The 19,234-nt window shown below is 48.6% G+C and overlaps 1 protein-coding gene across 3 annotated transcripts in view; it reads left to right on the top strand.

Annotated features, from left to right (window-relative positions):
* The window catches only part of LOC143783135 (cytochrome P450 2C20-like), a 744,296-nt gene that overhangs the window by 582,023 nt on the left and 143,039 nt on the right, over nt 1-19,234 (top strand). For all 3 annotated transcript variants that reach the window (XM_077271442.1, XM_077271444.1, XM_077271443.1), the window contains exon 5: nt 12,258-12,418. In XM_077271442.1, coding sequence (XP_077127557.1) covers nt 12,258-12,418 — 161 coding nt within the window. The remainder of the gene's footprint in view (nt 1-12,257; nt 12,419-19,234) is intronic.

Genomic DNA, 19,234 nt, shown 5'->3' with positions numbered 1-19,234 from the left:
GGGGAACCACTGTTTGGGTGCATGGCAGAGCTCGGAAGGGAAGGAGCGCTGTTTGGAATGCAGACTTAGATGGAATGGTCTGCAGGCATCACATTACATTTGCAGAGCCCCTGATGTACCTAAACAGTAGAAACCCGCCACAATTGACCCCATATTGGAAACTAGACCCGCCAAGAAACTTATCTAGATGTGTTGTGAGAACTTTGAACCCCCAAGTGTTTCACTACAGTTTATAATGCAGAGCCATGAAAATAAAAAATCTTTTTTTCCCACAAAAATGATTTTTTAGCCCCCCCAAATTTTTATTTTCCCGAGGGTAGCCAGAGAAATTGGATTGCAAAAGTTGTTGTCCAATTTAGCCTGAGTACACTGATACCCCATATGTTGGGGTAAACCCCTGTTTTGGCGCACGGGAGAGCTCGGAAGGGAAGGGGCACTGTTTTACTTTTTCAACGCAGAATTGGCTGGAATTGAGATCGGACGCTATGTCGCGTTTGGAGAGCGTCTGATGTGCCTAAACAGTGGAAACCCCTCAATTCTAACTGAAACCCTAACCAGAACATGCCCCTAACCCTAATCCCAAACAAACCCCTAACTCTAACACACCCCTAACTCCAACACAGCCCTAACGCTAATCCCAACCATAACCGTAAATGTAATCCAAGCCCTAACTTTAGTCCTAACCCTAACTGTAGCCCCAACACTACCCCTAATGGGAAAATGGAAATAAAGACTTTTTTTTATTTTATCCTAACTAAGGGGATAATGAAGAGGGTGTTAGGTTTTGAGTTCCCACCGCTGCACAGGGGGCAATCTCTAACCATCTCCGCTGCGGTCTCCCATTCTCCTTCAGCCGCAGTGGAGCCTGCTCAGCAGAGATGTTGGTCCCAGCATCTGGCTCAAGCAGATACTGTGTGTTTGTTTACAGCTGCCATTCCAGGCTCAGCCTTTGTAACCAGCATTGATCAGGGGCGAGCAGACGTTCCAGGGACTAAGTCCTGCTTTTCTTCTACTGAGCATGCCCACGGGACGACCTCTCATTGGTGGTTGGGGGTCACATCCTCAGGTCCTGTAGCGGCTCCGATTGGAGCACTAGGAAGGTCCTGGAAAGCTACAGATATAAAAGGTTTGCATGGCCGCTCGGGTGTGTGTGTGTGTTCGTTCTGATGAAATCCCGAATCATTCCCATCCCTAGTATTAATGAATGCTCGCGAATGTTGGAGCTGTCTAGCGCCAGTTAGTGCCATCCAGCACCAGGCACAATCTATAGCATCTAACAGCAGCGTTAGCCAGTGAGCTTACCTCACCCAAGTTAGGGTTAGTGGCGTTCACCAGAGCGGGGCTGCACGCACTCAGTGCGGTAAATCTTTACTTAGGTTTTTCCCTGGCACTGCAGTGGCGGTGCCGAGTGCTAGTGGTCTAGAAGGACTCTAACCCCGTGTCCTCAGGGCAGGGACCTGTGACCCAATACTAGCGTTCCCTCTGCGGCATTGCAGCCCTGTGACGCAACAGGGTTCGCTTCCTTACATACCGGGTGAAGCTAACCCATGTGTGTTCGCATTATACCATCATATACTGTCCGCCATTACCGAGCTGCAGGTGTCATCTCTGCACTGTGGACCCGGGGCTGCGAACGCACCTTATACCATCCCTATAATTATTTGGTGCGTTCCGACAGCCCTAACAGGGGGTTTGATTTACTTTTATAGTGGGGGGGTTTTTGGCAGCTGTCACACACTAAAAGACGCTTTTTATTGCAAAAAATAGTTTGTGCGTCTCCACGTTTTGAGAGCTGTAATTTTTCCATATTTTGGTCCAAAGAGTCATGTCAGGTCTTGTTTTTTGCGGGACGAGTTGACGTTTTTATTTTTACCATTTTCGGGCACGTGACATTTTTTGATCGCTTTTTATTCTGATTTTTGTGTGGCAGAATGAACAAAAACAAGCAATTTGTGAATTTCTTTTGGGGGGGCGTTTATACCGTTCCAGGTTTGATAAAATTGATGAAGCAGTTTTATTCTTCGGGTCAGTACAATTATAGCGATGATACACAGAAAAAAGAGAGTCATGCTAGATAATAGGAGTATATTTAAACAACTTTTATTAATTAGATAAATCACACAAAATATGTTAAAAAATAGGGCTTGAAAGAGCACAACAAATAGCCCATAGTGTCACAGAGCAATTAAATGGATACAAAAGTACAAAGGTATAAGGGTGCGTGTCCACGTTCAGGATGGCCGGCGGTATCGTCACGGCACGTTTCGGAAATGAATTTTCCTTTTTCAAGGGGCGTGACTTACGGGGTACACAGTTCCTCCCTTTATACTACGTATTGCCGAACACATGACGGCAACAAGCAAATTGAAATATGCCTATTGCGCACGCGCATCACCACTGAGCCGCCGAGCGCCGCGTCCTCAGACACACCTCCCATCAGCCAGGTCACGTGGGGTGGCCGGCGCCTAGCCGTCACCACGCAACCAAGCAAGACAGGGGCGGCCCAAGAGTCCCATAAGTCACGCCCCTTGAAAAAGGAAAATTCATTTCCGAAAGGTGCGTTGGGGAAGGAGCTGTGGCACAACTACCGGGACGCTATGATGGGTAATATACCTTTTTAATATCTTTTGATGCTGTGCATTTCTTATTATATACAGGTGCTCTTGGAGCCACTATGTCTAAATAGAGAGGGAAGTTAATGCTAGTGGCCACTAGTAACCATGTGGGAAATACATACCACCCTCTGACATAAGTGGGACTCCCTTTGTACACTCAGATGCAGACTGTGCAATAGCGATATCACTGTTTACTTACGTGTCTGCCCCATACATCCTGGTGTTGTACTTGGCTCCTATTTTAGCTTGGACCATTTGTCACTTACCTGTTATACCTTTGTACTTTTGTATCCATTTAATTGCTCTGTGACACTATGGGCTATTTGTTGTGCTCTTTCAAGCTCTATTTTTTAATATATTTTGTGTGATTTATCTAATTAATAAAAGTTGTTTAAATATACTCCTATTATCTAGCATGACTCTCTTTTTTCTGTGTATCATGTAATTCTGAGTCGCTTTATTTCGCAATATGCAATTTAGCATATAAAGGCATATGTATGCAATGCAATACGTATTGATTAACATGTTTTGGGGAATATGTATACAAACAATTATAGCGATATCTCATTTATTCCTTTTTTTATGTTTTGGCGCTTTTATACGATAAAATCTATTTTATATAAAAAATAATTATTTTGCATCACTTTATTCTGAGGGCTATAACTTTTTTATTTTTTTGCTGATTATGCTGTATTGCAGCTCGTTTTTTTGCGGGAATAGATGATATTTTCAGTGGTACCATGGTTATTTATATCCGTCTTTTTGATCGCATGTTATTCCACTTTTTGTTTGGGGGTATGATAATAAAGCATTGTTTTTTGCCTTTTTTTTATGGTGAACACTGAAGGGGTTAACTAGTGGGACAGTTTTATAGGTCAGATCGTTACGGATGCAGCAATACTAAATATGTGTACTTTTATTGTTTTTTTTTTATTTAGATAAAGAAATGTATTTATTGGAACAATATTTTTTTTTTCATTATTTAGGATTTTTTTTTTTTTTACACATGTAAATATATATTTTTTTACTTTGTCCTGTGGGGGACATCATGGTAAAGTGTCAGATCGCTGATCTGACACTTTGCAGTGCACTGTGTCAGATCAGCGATCTGACAGGCACTGCAGGAGGCTTGCTGGCGGAGCAGGCGCTTGCAAGCCACCTCCCTGCAGGACCTGGAAGGAGCCCCGCTGCCATCTTGGATCCGGGGCCTGCAGGAGATCACATTGCGTTGCTCTGAGGGTCTCAGGGAAGCACGCAGGGAGCCGCCTCCCTGCGCAATGCTTCCCTATGCTGCCGGAACGCTGCGATCATGTTTGATCGCAGTGTTCTGGGGTTTAATGTGCTGGATGTCAGCTGTAATAATCAGCTGACACCCGGCGGCATTCGGCCACGCTCCCCACATGAGCACGGCCGATCGCCTATGACGTACTATTCCATCCATGGGCAGTAGGGCCCACCCCACATGGATGGAATAGTACGTCTAATGGCAGAAAGGGGTTAATATCAGCCCACAGCTGTCTTGTTTAGCCTTTGCTGGTTAGTAATTATATTGGTGACCCAATGTCATTTTTTTAGGGGGTCTCCCCCATTCATGACCAGTAAAAGCTAAGCAAACAGACGTGAGCTGATGTTAATAGACTTTGAGTCTTTATGGCTATTGGCTTCTTCCCAGAATATTAATATCAGCCACCAACCAGTGGCTTCCCCTCAGCTAGTTAGGAAAATTACAGGGGACCCCACTTAATTTTTTTATTAATTTGTTTTATTTTTTTTTAAAAAAAGCATGCAATGCACTGATTAGAAATCTATCATCTATCATGTTCCTCATTGCTATCTCTATCTTTGAACATCTTTAAAGGGAACCTGTCACCCCCAAAATCGATGGTGAGGTAAGATCACCGTCATCAGGGACTTATCTACAGCATTCTGTAATGCTGTAGATAAGCCGCCAATGTTACCTAAAAGAGGAGAAAAAGACATTCGATTATACTCACCCAGGGCGGTCCCGCTCCGATGGGCGTCTCAGGTCCGATACAGCACCTCCCATCTTCATTCCATGATGTCCTCTTCTGGTCTTCACGCCGCGGCTCCGGCGCAGGTGTACTTTGTCTGCCCTGTTGAGGGCAGAGCAAAGTACTGCAGTGTGCAGGCGCCGGAAAGGTTAGAGAGGCCCGGCGCCTACACACTGCCGCGGCGTGAAGACCAGAAGAGAACGTCATGGAATGAAGATAGGATAATGTAATGTGAATGTGGAGGGAGCAGGAGACATTGCTGGACACACAGCAGGGGAGCAGCTGACATTACCGAACCCCACTAACACAGGAGCTAGTGTTTTTCTCTGTGCAGACGGCACTTCCGAGCAGCAACTGGTGGTGTTGGAGCCCGGGGTCAAGCAGGGTGTAGGCCGATGCCTAATTGGAGCAAGTTTAATATCTGATATAATGTGAATGTGGAGGGAGCAGGAGACATTGCCGGACACACAGCAGGGGAGCAGCTGACGTTACTGAACCCCACGAACACAGGAGCTAGTGTTTTTCTCTGAAGCAGACGGGACTTCCAAGCAGCAACTGGCGGTGTTGGAGCCTGTTGTGATTCGGTTCGTGGGCTCCCCCGGTGGTCTCTTGTGGTACTGGTGTCCTGCAAGCTTTGCCTTCTCAGTTCACCTGTTCCTATCAGGATGTGGGAGTATCCTATTTAACCTTGCTCCTCAGTCATTCTAATGCTGGCCATCAATGTATCCAGAGTGATTCTGTTGCATGTTCCTGCTCCCAGTTTTCTGCTCAGCTAAGTTGGACACTTTAGTCCTTAAGTCTATTTTTGTATGTTTGTCCAGTTTGCACTTATGTGAATCTCTGCAGCTGGAAGCTCTTGTTGGGCTGAAATTACCACTCCGGTGTCATGAGTTGTCACATGAGTTAAGGTAATTTCAGGATGGTGTTTTGAAGGGTTTTGCAGCTGACCGCGAAGTCCTCTGTTGTATCTTTCTGCTATTTAGTTAGTGGGCCTCTCTGTGCTAAATCTGCTTTCATACTACGTGTGTCTTTTCATCTGCTCTCACCGTTATTATATGTGGGGGGCTGCTATCTCCTGTGGGGACATTCTCTGGAGGCAAGCCAGGACTGTGTTTTCTTCTACCAGGGGTAGTTAGTTCTCCGGCTGGCGCGCGGCATCTAGAGACAATGCAGGAATGCCCCCTGGCTACTTCTAGTGTGGTGTGTAGGTTTAGCATCGCGGTCAGCTCTAGTTTCCATCACCCGAGAGCTTGTCCGTTTATTCTATGCTTCTGATGTTTCCTTGCCATTGGAAACCATAACAGGAGCCCAGGGAATTCAGGAGAAGCAGAGTGTAGGCTGAGGCCTAATTGGAGGCAGTTTAATATCTGTAATAGCGCGAGTGTGGACGGAGCAGGAGAAATTGCCTGATACACAGCTGGGGATCAGCTGACGTTACTGAAACCCAATAACACTGGGTCATGTGTTGACTGTGCAGAAGGCACTTCTGAGCAGCAACTGGCGGTGTTGGAGCCCAGGGATTACAGTTCAGGTGGTAGAAACATGAACACAACAGGAGACCTGGATACTGTTGCCAACCAATTATTTAATCTAGAAGAGCTGTGGCAAAATCCTGCAAGATCCAGGCCTTGTTCATTTTCAGAAAAGTAAGCCGGTCAACGTTATCGGAGGATAGTCACATGCGACGGTCTGTTAGTACACCACCTGCTGCACTAAAGACGCGTTCCGATAATACACTAGCAGCAGGGCAAGCCAGGACCTCCAATGCATACTGGCTAAGCTCTGGCCATGTATCCAGCTTAGAGACCCAAAACTTGAAGGGGGAAGAGCCGTCTGGGAGTACACTGAGAGGGCAAGACATGTAGTCTGTTGCCATATGACAGAAACGATGCCTCCTGCTGACTGGAGCTGTCTGTGATGGTGTAGACATTTGTGGCGGGCACACAAAACTTTGCCACAATTGGGCCATACTGGTCTTGCCTTGTGCTGAGGCACTGCTTCTGCTCCCTCTTTGTGCAGAGCTTCCTCCACTGCCTCGACGCACTGAACTGCTTTGTAAAGCATGATCAGCACTGCTCTCGGTTGGAATGGAGAATATGATGGAATGCACCAGTGTGTCTTGGTACTCCCGCATTTTACGCTCCCGATTCAACGGTGATATGAGGCTTTGAAAGTTATCCCAGTAGGGAGGATCTAGGAGGGTGTACACCCAATAATCAGCCATGTTGAGAATGTTGGCGATGCGGCGGTCGTTTCTCAGGCACTGCAGCATGAAATCAACCATGTGCTGCAGACTGCCAACTGGCCAAGAAACGCTGTCTCCTGCTTGAGGCGTCATCTCTGCCTGCTCTGCATCACCCCACCCTTGCTGTACATACTGACGACTAGAGCATTGTGTAACTCTGGAAAGATGTCTTCCTCCTCCATTGACTCCTCCTCACAAAGTGTCCCCTGCCTAGGCCTTTGTGAGGAACCACGTTGCCCAGACTGTCCAGAAGCAGATGGCGTTTGTGACTCCTCATCCTCCACCTCTTCCACAACCTCGTCCCTTAGTGCTTGCATTGTTTTTTCAAGCAGGCAGATAAGGGGGATAGTCATGCTGACTAGTGCATCATCTGCACTCGCCATCCACGTGGAATCATCGAAGGCACGCAAAAGTGGCAGATGTCCTTCATAGAGGCCCACTCAGTGGTGGTGAAGTGTGAACGGCGTGCAGTGCGACTTGTTTGCGCCTGATGCAACTGGAACGTCATTACTGCTGCCTGCTGCTCACACAACTGCTCCAACATATGTAACGTTGAATTCCACCTGGTTGGTAGGTCACATATGATGCGATGTTCCGGAAGGCGGAATCGGCGCTGCAGAGCTGCAATGCGTGATCTTGCCATGCTGGAATGCCGCAAGTGAGCAAACTCTAGGCGGACCTTGTGCAGCAGTGCATCAAGATCCGGATAGTCCCTCAAAAAACACTGCACGACCAAGTTGAGCACATGTGCCAGACATGGGATGTGAGTGAGGTTGCCTAGGCCCAGAGCTGCCACCAGATTTTGGCCATTGTCACACACTACCATGCCTGGCTGGAGATTCGCTGGCACAAACCACACATCGCTCTCCTGCTTGATGGCATTCCAGAGCTCCTGCGCGGTGTGGCTTCGATTCCCCAAAGACATTAATTTCAATACGGCCTGTTGACGTTTGGCCACGGCTGTGCTTGTATCGGTCGTAAAAGGTAAGCATTCACGGGTCCGTGTGGAGGTAGACTGTGACGGCTCCTGCAGCGGTGATTCAGAGGAACTGGAGTATGAGGAGGAGTCAATGTGTACAGATAGGATTCCTGCAATCCTTGGAGTAGGCAGAACACGTACAGCGCCACTCTCAAGATCTGTCCCCGGCTCACATTTGCCCAATGGGCAGTGAGGGAAAGGTATCGTCCCTGTCCATGGTGACTGGTCCACGCATCGGTGGTCAGGTGGACCTTGCTACTGATGGCGTTTAGTAGCGCATGTTTCATTTTTCCCTCCACATGCTTTTGTAGGGCAGGGACAGCTTGCCTGCTGAAATAAAAGCGGCTGGGCACGTTGTATTGTGGGACTGCCAATGCCATGAAGTTACGGAAGGTGTCAGTCTCCACCAGCCTGAATGAGAGCATTTCAAGGGACATTAGTTTTTCAATGCCAGCATTTAGAGCCTGTGCTCGGGGGTGGTTTGACGAGTATGGCCGCCTTTTCTCCCATGCCTGTGCTACCGATGGCTGTAGTAGACTGGCCTGGGAGTGTGAGGATGACAGGGAACATGGTGCTGTGGGTGGAATTACACTGTGTCTCTGTCCAACAGTACCAGAGGTTCTTCCATGGCGATCCTGTGAGGAAGCCAAACCAGCTGTGTGTGAGCTGGAGGAAGAGGCTACAACACGAGCTGAAGAGGTGGTAGGTGCCGCTGTAGGTTGGCCTAGGTCTTCAGTGTGTTTTTGTAACTCCACCACGTGCTTGGTCCGCACATGTTTCCACATATTTGTTGTGTTTGTGGTGTGGTGTGACACTTTTCCCTCTTTTGACTTTCTGATTACACAGCTTGCATTTGACAAAGCAAATGTCATCTGCAACTGTGTCAAAAAAGGACCAGGCACTGCAAGTCTTGGGAGCGCCCGTTTTGGGTTTTGGAAGAGGCATGCTCCTAATGGGTGCCGAAGTGGAAGCTACAGGCAAGGCAGTCTTCCCCCTCCCTCTCCCTCCTTTTTGGGCCGTTCGGGGAATCTCTTCCTCAGAGCTGCTCCCGCCACGTTCCTGTACCTCATGCCACGATGGGTCAAGGAACTCATCATCTACACTACCCTCTTCCAACAACTGCTTCTCCTGGGTAGTCTCGGCAGCACATTACGCACCAGAAAGTGGCACCTGAGTCTCATCATCAGATGCGTACTGAGGTGTGCTGACCGTAGGCACTGGACCACCCGCCTCTTCGGATTCAGAGAGACAAAGCTGTTCACATCACTGCATACTGCCTCTTCTTCAGTTTCTCGAATGCTGCTTGGCTGGCCCCCCTTTACAAGCCAAGAGATTCAGAGAACAGAAGTAGAGATAGCTCCTGTCCTGGGCTCTCTGCCTGCCTGGGCAATTTGGCCTGGGCAATCAGGTGGTGAAGAGACAGATGGCTGCTCTTCAGTGCTCTGTGCCTGAGAGGATGTGGCACTAATTGAAGTTGATGCGTTAGCTGCCATCCATCCGACAACGGCTTCAATTTGTTCGTCCCGCAGCAGTTGGATATGGCAAGCTTCTACAAAGCTGCGCATGAAGGACTGTTCCCTGCTAAAACTGGAGGATGATGAGTCACCGGTGCCCGCAGCAGGCACAGAATCCCCACGTCCTCTCCCTGCAGAAAATCCACGCCCACGAGCCTTACTCCCTGCCTTCTTCATCTTGGTAGACTGATAAAGATAGGCAGAAACGTACTAAGGGCTTAGTGTGCTTATTCCTGAACAGCTGCTAACAGGTATAGAAACACTAATTTTATTGAGTGTGGACTAGACTTTAATATGAGCTAATGTGGCCTACACAACTGTAAAGTGGAGTGTTGGGTGAATTTTATTAACTTTTAGTTTTTTTTCACAAAAAGACACTGGATGTGCCCAAAGATGTAAAACCGATAGTATCACAAACTTTTTGTAGCGATTACAATGCAGGAAGGTAACCTACAATGCAATAGATGAGGCTCCAAAAAATAGGCTAATACTAATCTGGCTGGGGCTGAAGGGCACAAGGCTGCAGAAAGGCTCCTCTATGTACTCCTATATAGTGTTTTTCCGCAATCTAGCAGGATACGGATGGAAACCCACTAATAGGATAAATCAGGAAAAATGTGCAGCAGGCAGCACTAATTGAAAAAAGGACAATGAGACAGTATGAGGCAGTGGCGCACCCTGAGCTGACTACAACCATCTGTGGCTGCAGTACAGGCGACAGCGTGAGCTGCACTCACACACAGACCATGCAGACAGCTGTGAACAGTGCTTCCAAGCAAAAACAAGGTTCTCACACAGCGGTTGCTAAATTAGCCTGGGTAAAGCACAGTGAAGTAAATCGCTTTCTCAAACTATACCTCAGTCAGAACAGCAGCGTCCTGTCACTAACTGAATTCACAGCAGAGTGAACCCAAAATGGCGGCGGCGACTTTTATAGTGCATCATGACATCATTTCAGCAGCCAATCACAGCCATGCCCTCACTTACATGCCTAACATGCATAACAGAATGTGCCCAAACTTCTTAGGATTCCTCATTGGCTGAATTAAATCAAACTGGCTCATTGCATTATGGGAACTTCCGATTCCAGTATTCGATATACTGAAAGTATCGGAACTCAGTATCGGAATTCCGATACCGCGAATATCGGCCGATACCCGATATTTGCAGTATCAGAATGCTCAACACTAGTCCTGACTTAAATGGAAAACTATTGCATTTCTGAAAAAAGGAGCATGTCAACTCTTTCAGTGTTTTTGCAGCATCATCTCACCATTGAAATCAATGAAAAAGTGCAAAAACTCCATGTCTGAACATAGCCTAAAGGGTGGAGGAGGTGATTTTTCCCTTTTATTTTATTTTCACTTACTTACAAGTGATTATAAAAGAAAGAACACTTTTTCCTGTAAAATCCATTTTATTTTTGGCTTTGTATGTTTTATTGTCAGTCCTTAAAGTAGAGTATGATGACATTGTAAGGCTGGTTTCACACTTGCGTTTCGTTGCGTACTTCCTCCTTGCTTCCTCCGTGAAGCTCCGCCTACTGCCACCTGCGTTTCCCTGAGTACCTATCTTTAATATTGGGTATGCAGGGACATGCGTTGTATGCGGATGTGTCCACATGCGGCGATCACACGGAAACGCTAAATTTTGTGTTCCTGTGCGATCGCCATACACCTCAAATCGCCGCATGTGGACACATCCGCACACAATGCATGTCTCTGTGTACCCAATACTAAAGATAGGTACGCAAGATGCATGCGGCAGTAGGTGGAGCCAGGGCGGAGCTTCACGGAGGAAGCGAGGAAGAAAGCTGCCATCCGCAGCGCAACGAAACGCAAGTGTGAAACCAGTCTAACCAGCAGCCACCCGGGACTCAGAGATGAGTCCAGGCATCTTCCCCAGGCTGTTCCCATCCCATTTGAGTGTGGTTTCCATCCATTTCAGTGATTTTCATGTCCCTCTGACATCCTGAAGTCAAGCACCCGAGCAGTAGGACGTGCTCAATTCGAGCAATGAGCACCCGAGCATCTTAGTGCTCACTCATCTCTACTGCCTGCCACTATCTGCCCTGCTTAGACTTCATTATTATTTATTAGACTCCATGGTGTCTGTAGTAGGAAGCTGAGCAGAGTTCATCTTCCTGTTTGTTTCCTGCACTGACCATAGGGGTGCATTCCGCAGATGTGTAACTAATGAATGTGACACTAACATTGTACTGGGGAAGACATTGCAGTCATGCTGAATAAACTCTGAGCTTCACCTGAGTCATCCTTATATGGAGACTGTAGGAAGCTCCCCAGAGTCTGGCTGCACCTAAAATTTTGGGTGACAGTCATTACTGGTTAGTGACACTTTTAGACCCACGCTACAAGGAGAACTTTCAATCTGTTCTTCCAGAGGCAGACAGGTGTACTAAAATGGTGCATTAGAAGAGGGCCATTGTTCAGAATTAGTAAAAAAAAATTCCCATTTCAAAATGCTGGTGGCAGACATAACAATTCGTTGGACAACCAAGGAGTACAGGCGAGAGAGACACAACTTCAATCCAGCAAAGGCAGGGGAACACTGGCAAAGTTCTGGGAGAGTTTTCCCAGACCCTCCCATCGCCCTGGCCGAGGCGCGGGATAATGTCACAAGGAATGGAATGTTTTCTAAGATGCTGAGGGAGTACCTTGCTGACTGTACCAACGTCCTACTATGACTCTTGGATTTTGGCAGTCCACCTATACCCCTGTGGGTCTTCGGCATCTACTCCCTGTCACTGTCTGTCCTGCTTAGACATTATTACACCAGGTTGCATTAGCCTCTTAGTATGGATATTCCAAAGAATGAGAAGAGTAGGATGATAAGCGATGGTCACTTCATGATGTTCTTGCTTTCTCTCCACAGGAAAACCCTTTGACCCAACATTGTTTATGGGCAGCGCTGTTGGAAACATCATCAGTACTCTGCTATTTGGGGAGCAGTTTGATTACAAGGACGAGAAGCTGCAAGAACTTCTTATATCCACGTCCAGATATGTTGAAGGGTTCTCTTCTCTGCTAAACACGGTGATCTATGGTTATATTATTTGGCGATTTTTTCTTTAGTGTTCCAGGCTGTTCCATAGATTTATTATAGAATCACACTCTAAGATGTCATTACTCTTTGCCATGTATGTCAGAATTTGATTTGCAATTAGAGATGAGTGGGTGGATCTTCAAAGGGATTTTTTTAATTTGCTGGTCCATGCAAATTCAAACACTTTGTAATTCGATTCTTGAGGATAAAAAAAGGCCCTGCTTCATTTCACACATTGCTGAAGACTCAGAAAGCAGGATAATCACATCAGGGGAAGCCAAGTGAGATTACACATATATGCAGCGCCCCCACTGCCGCAGGGCCGAGGGGTACCCGGTACCGGGCCTCTGAGTCTCTGCTCTGGGGTTGTCACGGTGGCTAGGCCCCGGTCCGTGACCCTGCCGAGGGGCGCACAGTGAATGATAGATGTAGATGATGGTAGTGGTGGTGGTGGTGCGGTGCAGTAAATAACGAGGACACCAGGTTGCAGTCTCTTTACCTCTTTACTGAAGATCTCTGGGTCCTCAGTCCGGAAAACGGTTCACCAGGCGGCGCAAGTCCGGCCGGTCCAATGGCCCTTTGCAGGTGGAAATCTGTGCCTTCCTGCTAGCGCTATGTGATGTGGTCCTCCCCTGCTGTGCTTACGGGATAGTACCCCACAACTGTTGTGTCTGTTTCTGATGTTCCCTCACAACTCGTTCGGATGATGTTCTTCTCCTCCGTCCCTCCCTGATGTTCTGGTTAGGACGGCACCCGTATGACGAGTAGGCTCGGAGCTCTTCCGGGACCCTAGAGTCGCCCCTCTCCTAGTGCGCCCCCAATGTCTTCATAGGTGATGTATGTGAGACAGCCCGCCTGAGACTGACTGTCCTGCCATTGGTTTGAAGTATTGCTTGGAGCTAGATATATAAATACTTCCTCGGCGTTCGGCCGCCGGTTGTGCGACTCAGTAGGATGTTGTCTCGGTCTTACAGCACGACTCCTACTGGTATTTCTCCTCTTGCTTTGATCTCGTTTCTCACTCAGCACAATATATCTCGCTTCTAATCCTTTCTTAGGGCACCGCCGCTATGCTGAGCAGGCACGGTCCCGTGACGTTCTTTCTTGTAGCCAGGCCTCTGTCAGGGTCCCAAACCTGACAGGGACCCTACCGAATCTTCCCCCACAACACCCTCTGCCACAAGGTGTTGCCTGGTTCCAACCCAGTCAGCTTTCTCCTCTAACTTCCTGCCTGACCCCCAGTTTACCCACAGTGGTGAGGAGTGGCCTAATAAATAGCACCCTTAGCTCCCCCTGGAGGCCCGACTGTGAAATGTATTGGTGTATGTGATACCTGGTCAGATGAACTCCTTCAGTGCCATCAGACGTACCATAGCCCCCCTTAGCGGCGGAGCCACAGTACGGCAACGACCAGGACTCTGGGGCGCTGCACTCCCCCCCGGTTAAATCCAGTACTCCGGGACTGGGAAGAAAACAACAATACAGGTTAGCAAAAAGACATACAATTTTTGTGAGTGCAATAACAGTAAGCATATTTAAACAGGCTTCCCTTTATGGGAGGTGAGGACACTTGAACGTTACAAAACATGGTTAAATATTATAGCAACATGCTATAACTAACTTTCTTTTACCCAACCGGGTATTCTACTAAGTGCAAAATTGTTGAACAATAATTTAACATTGCCTTTAAGGATGTACACTCTAAATCCATTAAAGACCTTCTTATAACACATTATAAGGCAATTAACTTCATACTCCTTCTTTAAATCTGCAGGACCGCCAGTCCTAGATGCTCCAGACCTACTGCCTCTCCTTTCTTTACAGGACCGCCCCTTTCAGCCCGGGCCTACTGTCCTTCCACTACTATACACAGTACAGAACATAACATTTACTTTCAGTTTGAAATCACTGAGCCATCTCTATATGGCTCCTAAGAGGACTCACCACTAACCCCTACGGGTTCACTTCCTGTCCTCATCCTTCTATCAATATTATTGAATCTTTCTTACAATTAACTAGTTAATTACATTTAACTCTTACATATCAGCATTATTACTTTCTCTTTTTCAGACATTATTGCCACTCAACTGTCTTTAGGCAATACGGTTCATCAGCGCAATACGTGAACATCCCCCTTAAGAGGGGATCAAGTCTCTATGAGGTAGCACATCTTCTCAAGCTACCAGTCCGTACTCAGCAAAGGCTCTGGTGCGGTATCTTCGCAAAGAGTCCTTCTTTAAGTAAAACCAGTAGGGAGCACCTTTAAGAAGGTGCAAACTATTTACAAGCAGTTCGTATCATGCACTGTTCATGATTCCAGCAGTTCTTGATAATGGAACGAAAAGGTAGAAAAAACAAAACCAAACAACAGAAACAATAGGGATCCCGGGTCAACAAAGGGATCCCTTTAAAAGTTAACCCTGGACGGGTTTAGCAGCAACATAACAGGAAACAAACAGAAGAATTATTTACATTTTCAGAGTTTTAAGATCTTACTCTTTTGATGCAGAAGGTGGTTTCCTTCCGGGCCTCACCAGACCAACAGGCCGCGCTGCCAATCCAAGGAGCGGTTCCTGCCCCAGCAATGACAGGATCCCTCGCCATGATGCTCTTCTCACTGATGGGCCGGCACGCCCCCAAGATACGTGGTGGGTCCGGGTTCCCCGCTGCTCCGCAGGGACAGGTTCCGTTGCCTTTTCAGCAGGAGGTTCATCTTCTGATGTTCCGGCAGCGGCCTGGAGTGCGACGCACCGCTGGACGCCCCTAGCTATCCAGCCAGCTTCACCTGTTTCCCTCCTCCACCTGGTGTAGGTTACAGCGTCACGTGGCTCCAGGTCGCGAGTGAACTTTCCTCCACAGGGCTCTACCTCCTCCCGGTCTACACGGACCTGTAGCGGCTCCCCAATCTCCTGTATAACTCCCCTTCCGTGTCGGGAGTTAAAGGACACCACTACACCCCAGTGTGATGGCGGGGTTTCTTCCACACTGGTCAAGTCAATCTGAGCTGCAGGCTGGGGCTGGCCCCGCCACGCTGTCATCAAGTGCCGCAGGTGTTCGGCCTCTGGCAAGATCCTCATGCCCTGTGGTTGCAGCGTACCTTCAGCCGTGGCCAGGTTGGGAGGAGCCGGGGACACCGGAGATAGACGGACCTCCGTGGGCTGGCCCAGCTGAGCGAGCACGCGGGCATCAGCCTCCAAGCGGCATGCTATTTGTCGGGCCTCGGCTGCGGCCACACACTCCTCGGACATCTGCCAGTTAGGTCGACCCATCGGTGGTTCCGTGAGGGCCAGTCCCCGCAACGATGGCGTCTCCGAGGCTGTGTCCGGTGATGCGGTTCCATGCCGAGTCAGGCCATCCCCACGCGGTGCTCCCGGCGTCACCATCTTTATCTCCTCTCCAGTGTCTTCTTCCCGCGGTCTCTTTCGTGGGCGGCTCCATCTTCATGGTCTCCACCCTCCAAACAGGATCAGGAGGCGGACCTCGGCTGTTGACGGACACGTCCTCAGGACACAGAAATATTTAGACTGGGCGGCCATTGTCGTTCGCGCTCTTCAGCTTGTCCACGCCTACTCCACGCCCCTCTTCTTCTCCTGCGCTCTCCTCAGCGCTGTAATGGTGGCGGATTTTGGCGGTAAATGGCGCAGCACAGTCCTTGCAATAAAGTACAGTCCAAGCACAATAAATCACAGTTCCAAGGCACACATGACCTGATTCTTCAGGCTTAAGTAGATCCTGTTCGTGACGCCAAATTTTGCAGTGCCCCCACTGCCGCAGGGCCGAGGGGTACCCGGTACCGGGCCTCTGAGTCTCTGCTCTGGGGTTGTCACGGTGGCTAGGCCCCGGTCCGTGACCCTGCCGAGGGGCGCACAGTGAATGATAGATGTAGATGATGGTAGTGGTGGTGGTGGTGCGGTGCAGTAAATAACGAGGACACCAGGTTGCAGTCTCTTTACCTGTTTACTGAAGATCTCTGGGTCCTCAGTCCGGAATACGGTTCACTAGGCGGCGCAAGTCCGGCCGGTCCAATGGCACCTCCAGAGTTCCCCTTGCAGGTGGAAATCTGTGCCTTCCTGCTAGCGCTATGTGTTGTGGTCCTCCCCTGCTGTGCTTACGGGATAGTACCCCACAACTGTTGTGTCTGTTTCTGATGTTCCCTCACAACTCGTTCGGATGATGTTCTTCTCCTCCATCCCTCCCTGATGTTCTGGTTAGGACTAGTGTTGAGCGATACCGTCCGATACTTGAAAGTATCGGTATCGGAAAGTATCGGCCGATACCGTCACAGTATCGGAATCCAATCCGATACCGATACCCGATACCAATACAAGTCAATGGGACTCATGTATCGGACGGTATCCCTGATGGTTCCCAGGGTCTGAAGGAGAGGAAACTCTCCTTCAGGCCCTGGGAACCATATAAATGTGTAAAAGAAAGAATTAAAATAAAAAATATCGCTATACTCACCTGTCCGACGCAGCCGGGACTTCAGCGAGGGAACCGGCAGCGTTGTTTGTTTAAAAATCGCGCTATTACTTGGTTACGTGAATTCCCGGCTTGTGATTGGTCAGGTCGGCCATGTTGCCGGGACGCGGACCAATCACAGCAAGCCGTGACGAAATTACGTCACGGCTTGCTGTGATTGGTCCGCGTCCCGGCAATATGGCCGCCCTGACCAATCACAAGCCGGGACGTCACGGGAGGCTGGACACGCGCTCATTTTAAAATGGGCGCGTGTCCAGCCTCCCGTGACGTCACGGCTTGTGATTGGTTGCGCCGCGATCAACCAATCACAAGCCGGGAGGCTGGACGCGCTCATTTTGAAATGGGCGCGTGTCCAGCCTCCCGTGACGTCACGGCTTGTGATTGGTTGCGCCGCGATCAACCAATCACAAGCCGGGAGGCTGGACGCGCTCATTTTGAAATGGGCGCGTGTCCAGCCTCCCGGCTTGTGATTGGTTGACCGCGACGCAACCAATCACAAGCCGTGACGTCACGGGAGGCTGGACACGCGCCCTTTTTAAAATGAGCGCGTTTCCAGCCTCCCGTGACGTCACGGCTTGTGATTGGTTAATGGCGGCCATGTTGCCGGGACGCGGACCAATCACAGCAAGCCGTGACGTATTTTCGTCACGGCTTGCTGTGATTGGTCCGCGGCCCGGCAACATGGCCGCCCTGACCAATCACAAGCCGGGACTTCGCGTAACCATGTAAAAGCGGGAATTTTAAACAAACAACGCTGCCGGTTCCTGCGCTGAGGTCCCGGCTGCGTCGGACAGGTGAGTATAGCGATATTTTTTATTTTAATTCTCTATTTTACACATTTTAACATTAATGTTGTTCCGATACCCGATACCCGATACCACAAGAGTATCGGAATCCCGGTATCGGAATTCCGATACAGCAAGTATCGGCCGATACCCGATACTTGCAGCATCGGAATGCTCAACACTAGTTAGGACGGCACCCGTATGACGAGTAGGCTCGGAGCTCTTCCGGGACCCTAGAGTCGCCCCTCTCCTAGTGCGCCCCCCATGTCTTCATAGGTGATGTATGTGAGACAGCCCGCCTGAGACTGACTGTCCTGCCGTTGGTTTGAAGTATTGCTTGGAGCTAGATATATAAATACTTCCTCGGCGTTCCGGCCGCCGGTTGTGCGCCTCAGTAGGATGTTGCCTCGGTCTTACAGCACGACTCCTACTGGTATTTCTCCTCTTGCTTTGATCTCGTTTCTCACTCAGCACAATATATCTCGCTTCTAATCCTTTCTTAGGGCACCGCCGCTATGCTGAGCAGGCACGGTCCCGTGACGTTCTTTCTTGTAGCCAGGCCTCTGTCAGGGTCCCAAACCTGACAGGGACCCTACCGAATCTTCCCCCACAACACCCTCTGCCACAAGGTGTTGCCTGGTTCCAACCCAGTCAGCTTTCTCCTCTAACTTCCTGCCTGACCCCCAGTTTACCCACAGTGGTGAGGAGTGGCCTAATAAATAGCACCCTTAGCTCCCCCTGGAGGCCCGACTGTGAAATGTATTGGTGTATGTGATACCTGGTCAGATGAACTCCTTCAGTGCCACCAGACGTACCATAGCCCCCCTTAGCGGCGGAGCCACAGTACTGCAACGACCAGGACTCTGGGGCGCTGCATATACCCATAATACCATGCAGTTATCATAACACATACAGTGCCTTGCTAAAGTATTTGGCTCCCTGGAACTTTTCCACCTTTTCCCACATATCATGCTTCAAACATAAAGATACCAAATGTAAATTTTTGGTGAAAAATCAACAAGTGAAGTTGAACGGAATTTATTGGTTATTTTACATTTTTGTGGAAAATCAAAAACTGAAAAGTGGGGCGTGCAATATTATTTGGCCCCTTTACTTTCAGTGCAGCAAACTCACTCCAGAAGTTCATTGTGGATCTCTGAATGATCCAATGTTGTCCTAAATGCCTAATGATGATAAATATAATCCACCTGTGTGTAATCAAGTCTCCGTATAAATGCACCTGCTCTGTGATAGTCTCAGGGTATGTGCACACGTTAGGATTTCTTGCAGAAATTTCCTGAAGAAAACCGGAAATTTTCTGCAAGAAATCCGCATGTTTCTTGTTGCGTTTTTTCCCCATTTTTTTCACGTTTTTTTTAGCATTTTGCAAGCGTAATTAGCTTGCAGAATGCCAAAGTTTTCCAAGCATCGCTTGGAAAACTGATTAACAGGTTGGTCACACTTGTCAAACATAGTGTTTGACAAGTGTGACCAACTTTTTACTATAGATGCTGCCCTTTGCAGCATCAATAGTAAAAG

The sequence above is a fragment of the Ranitomeya variabilis genome, chromosome 6, assembly GCF_051348905.1.
Source record: "Ranitomeya variabilis isolate aRanVar5 chromosome 6, aRanVar5.hap1, whole genome shotgun sequence".
NCBI lineage: Eukaryota > Metazoa > Chordata > Amphibia > Anura > Dendrobatidae > Ranitomeya > Ranitomeya variabilis.
This window is presented reverse-complemented; position numbering and strand designations above follow the sequence as displayed.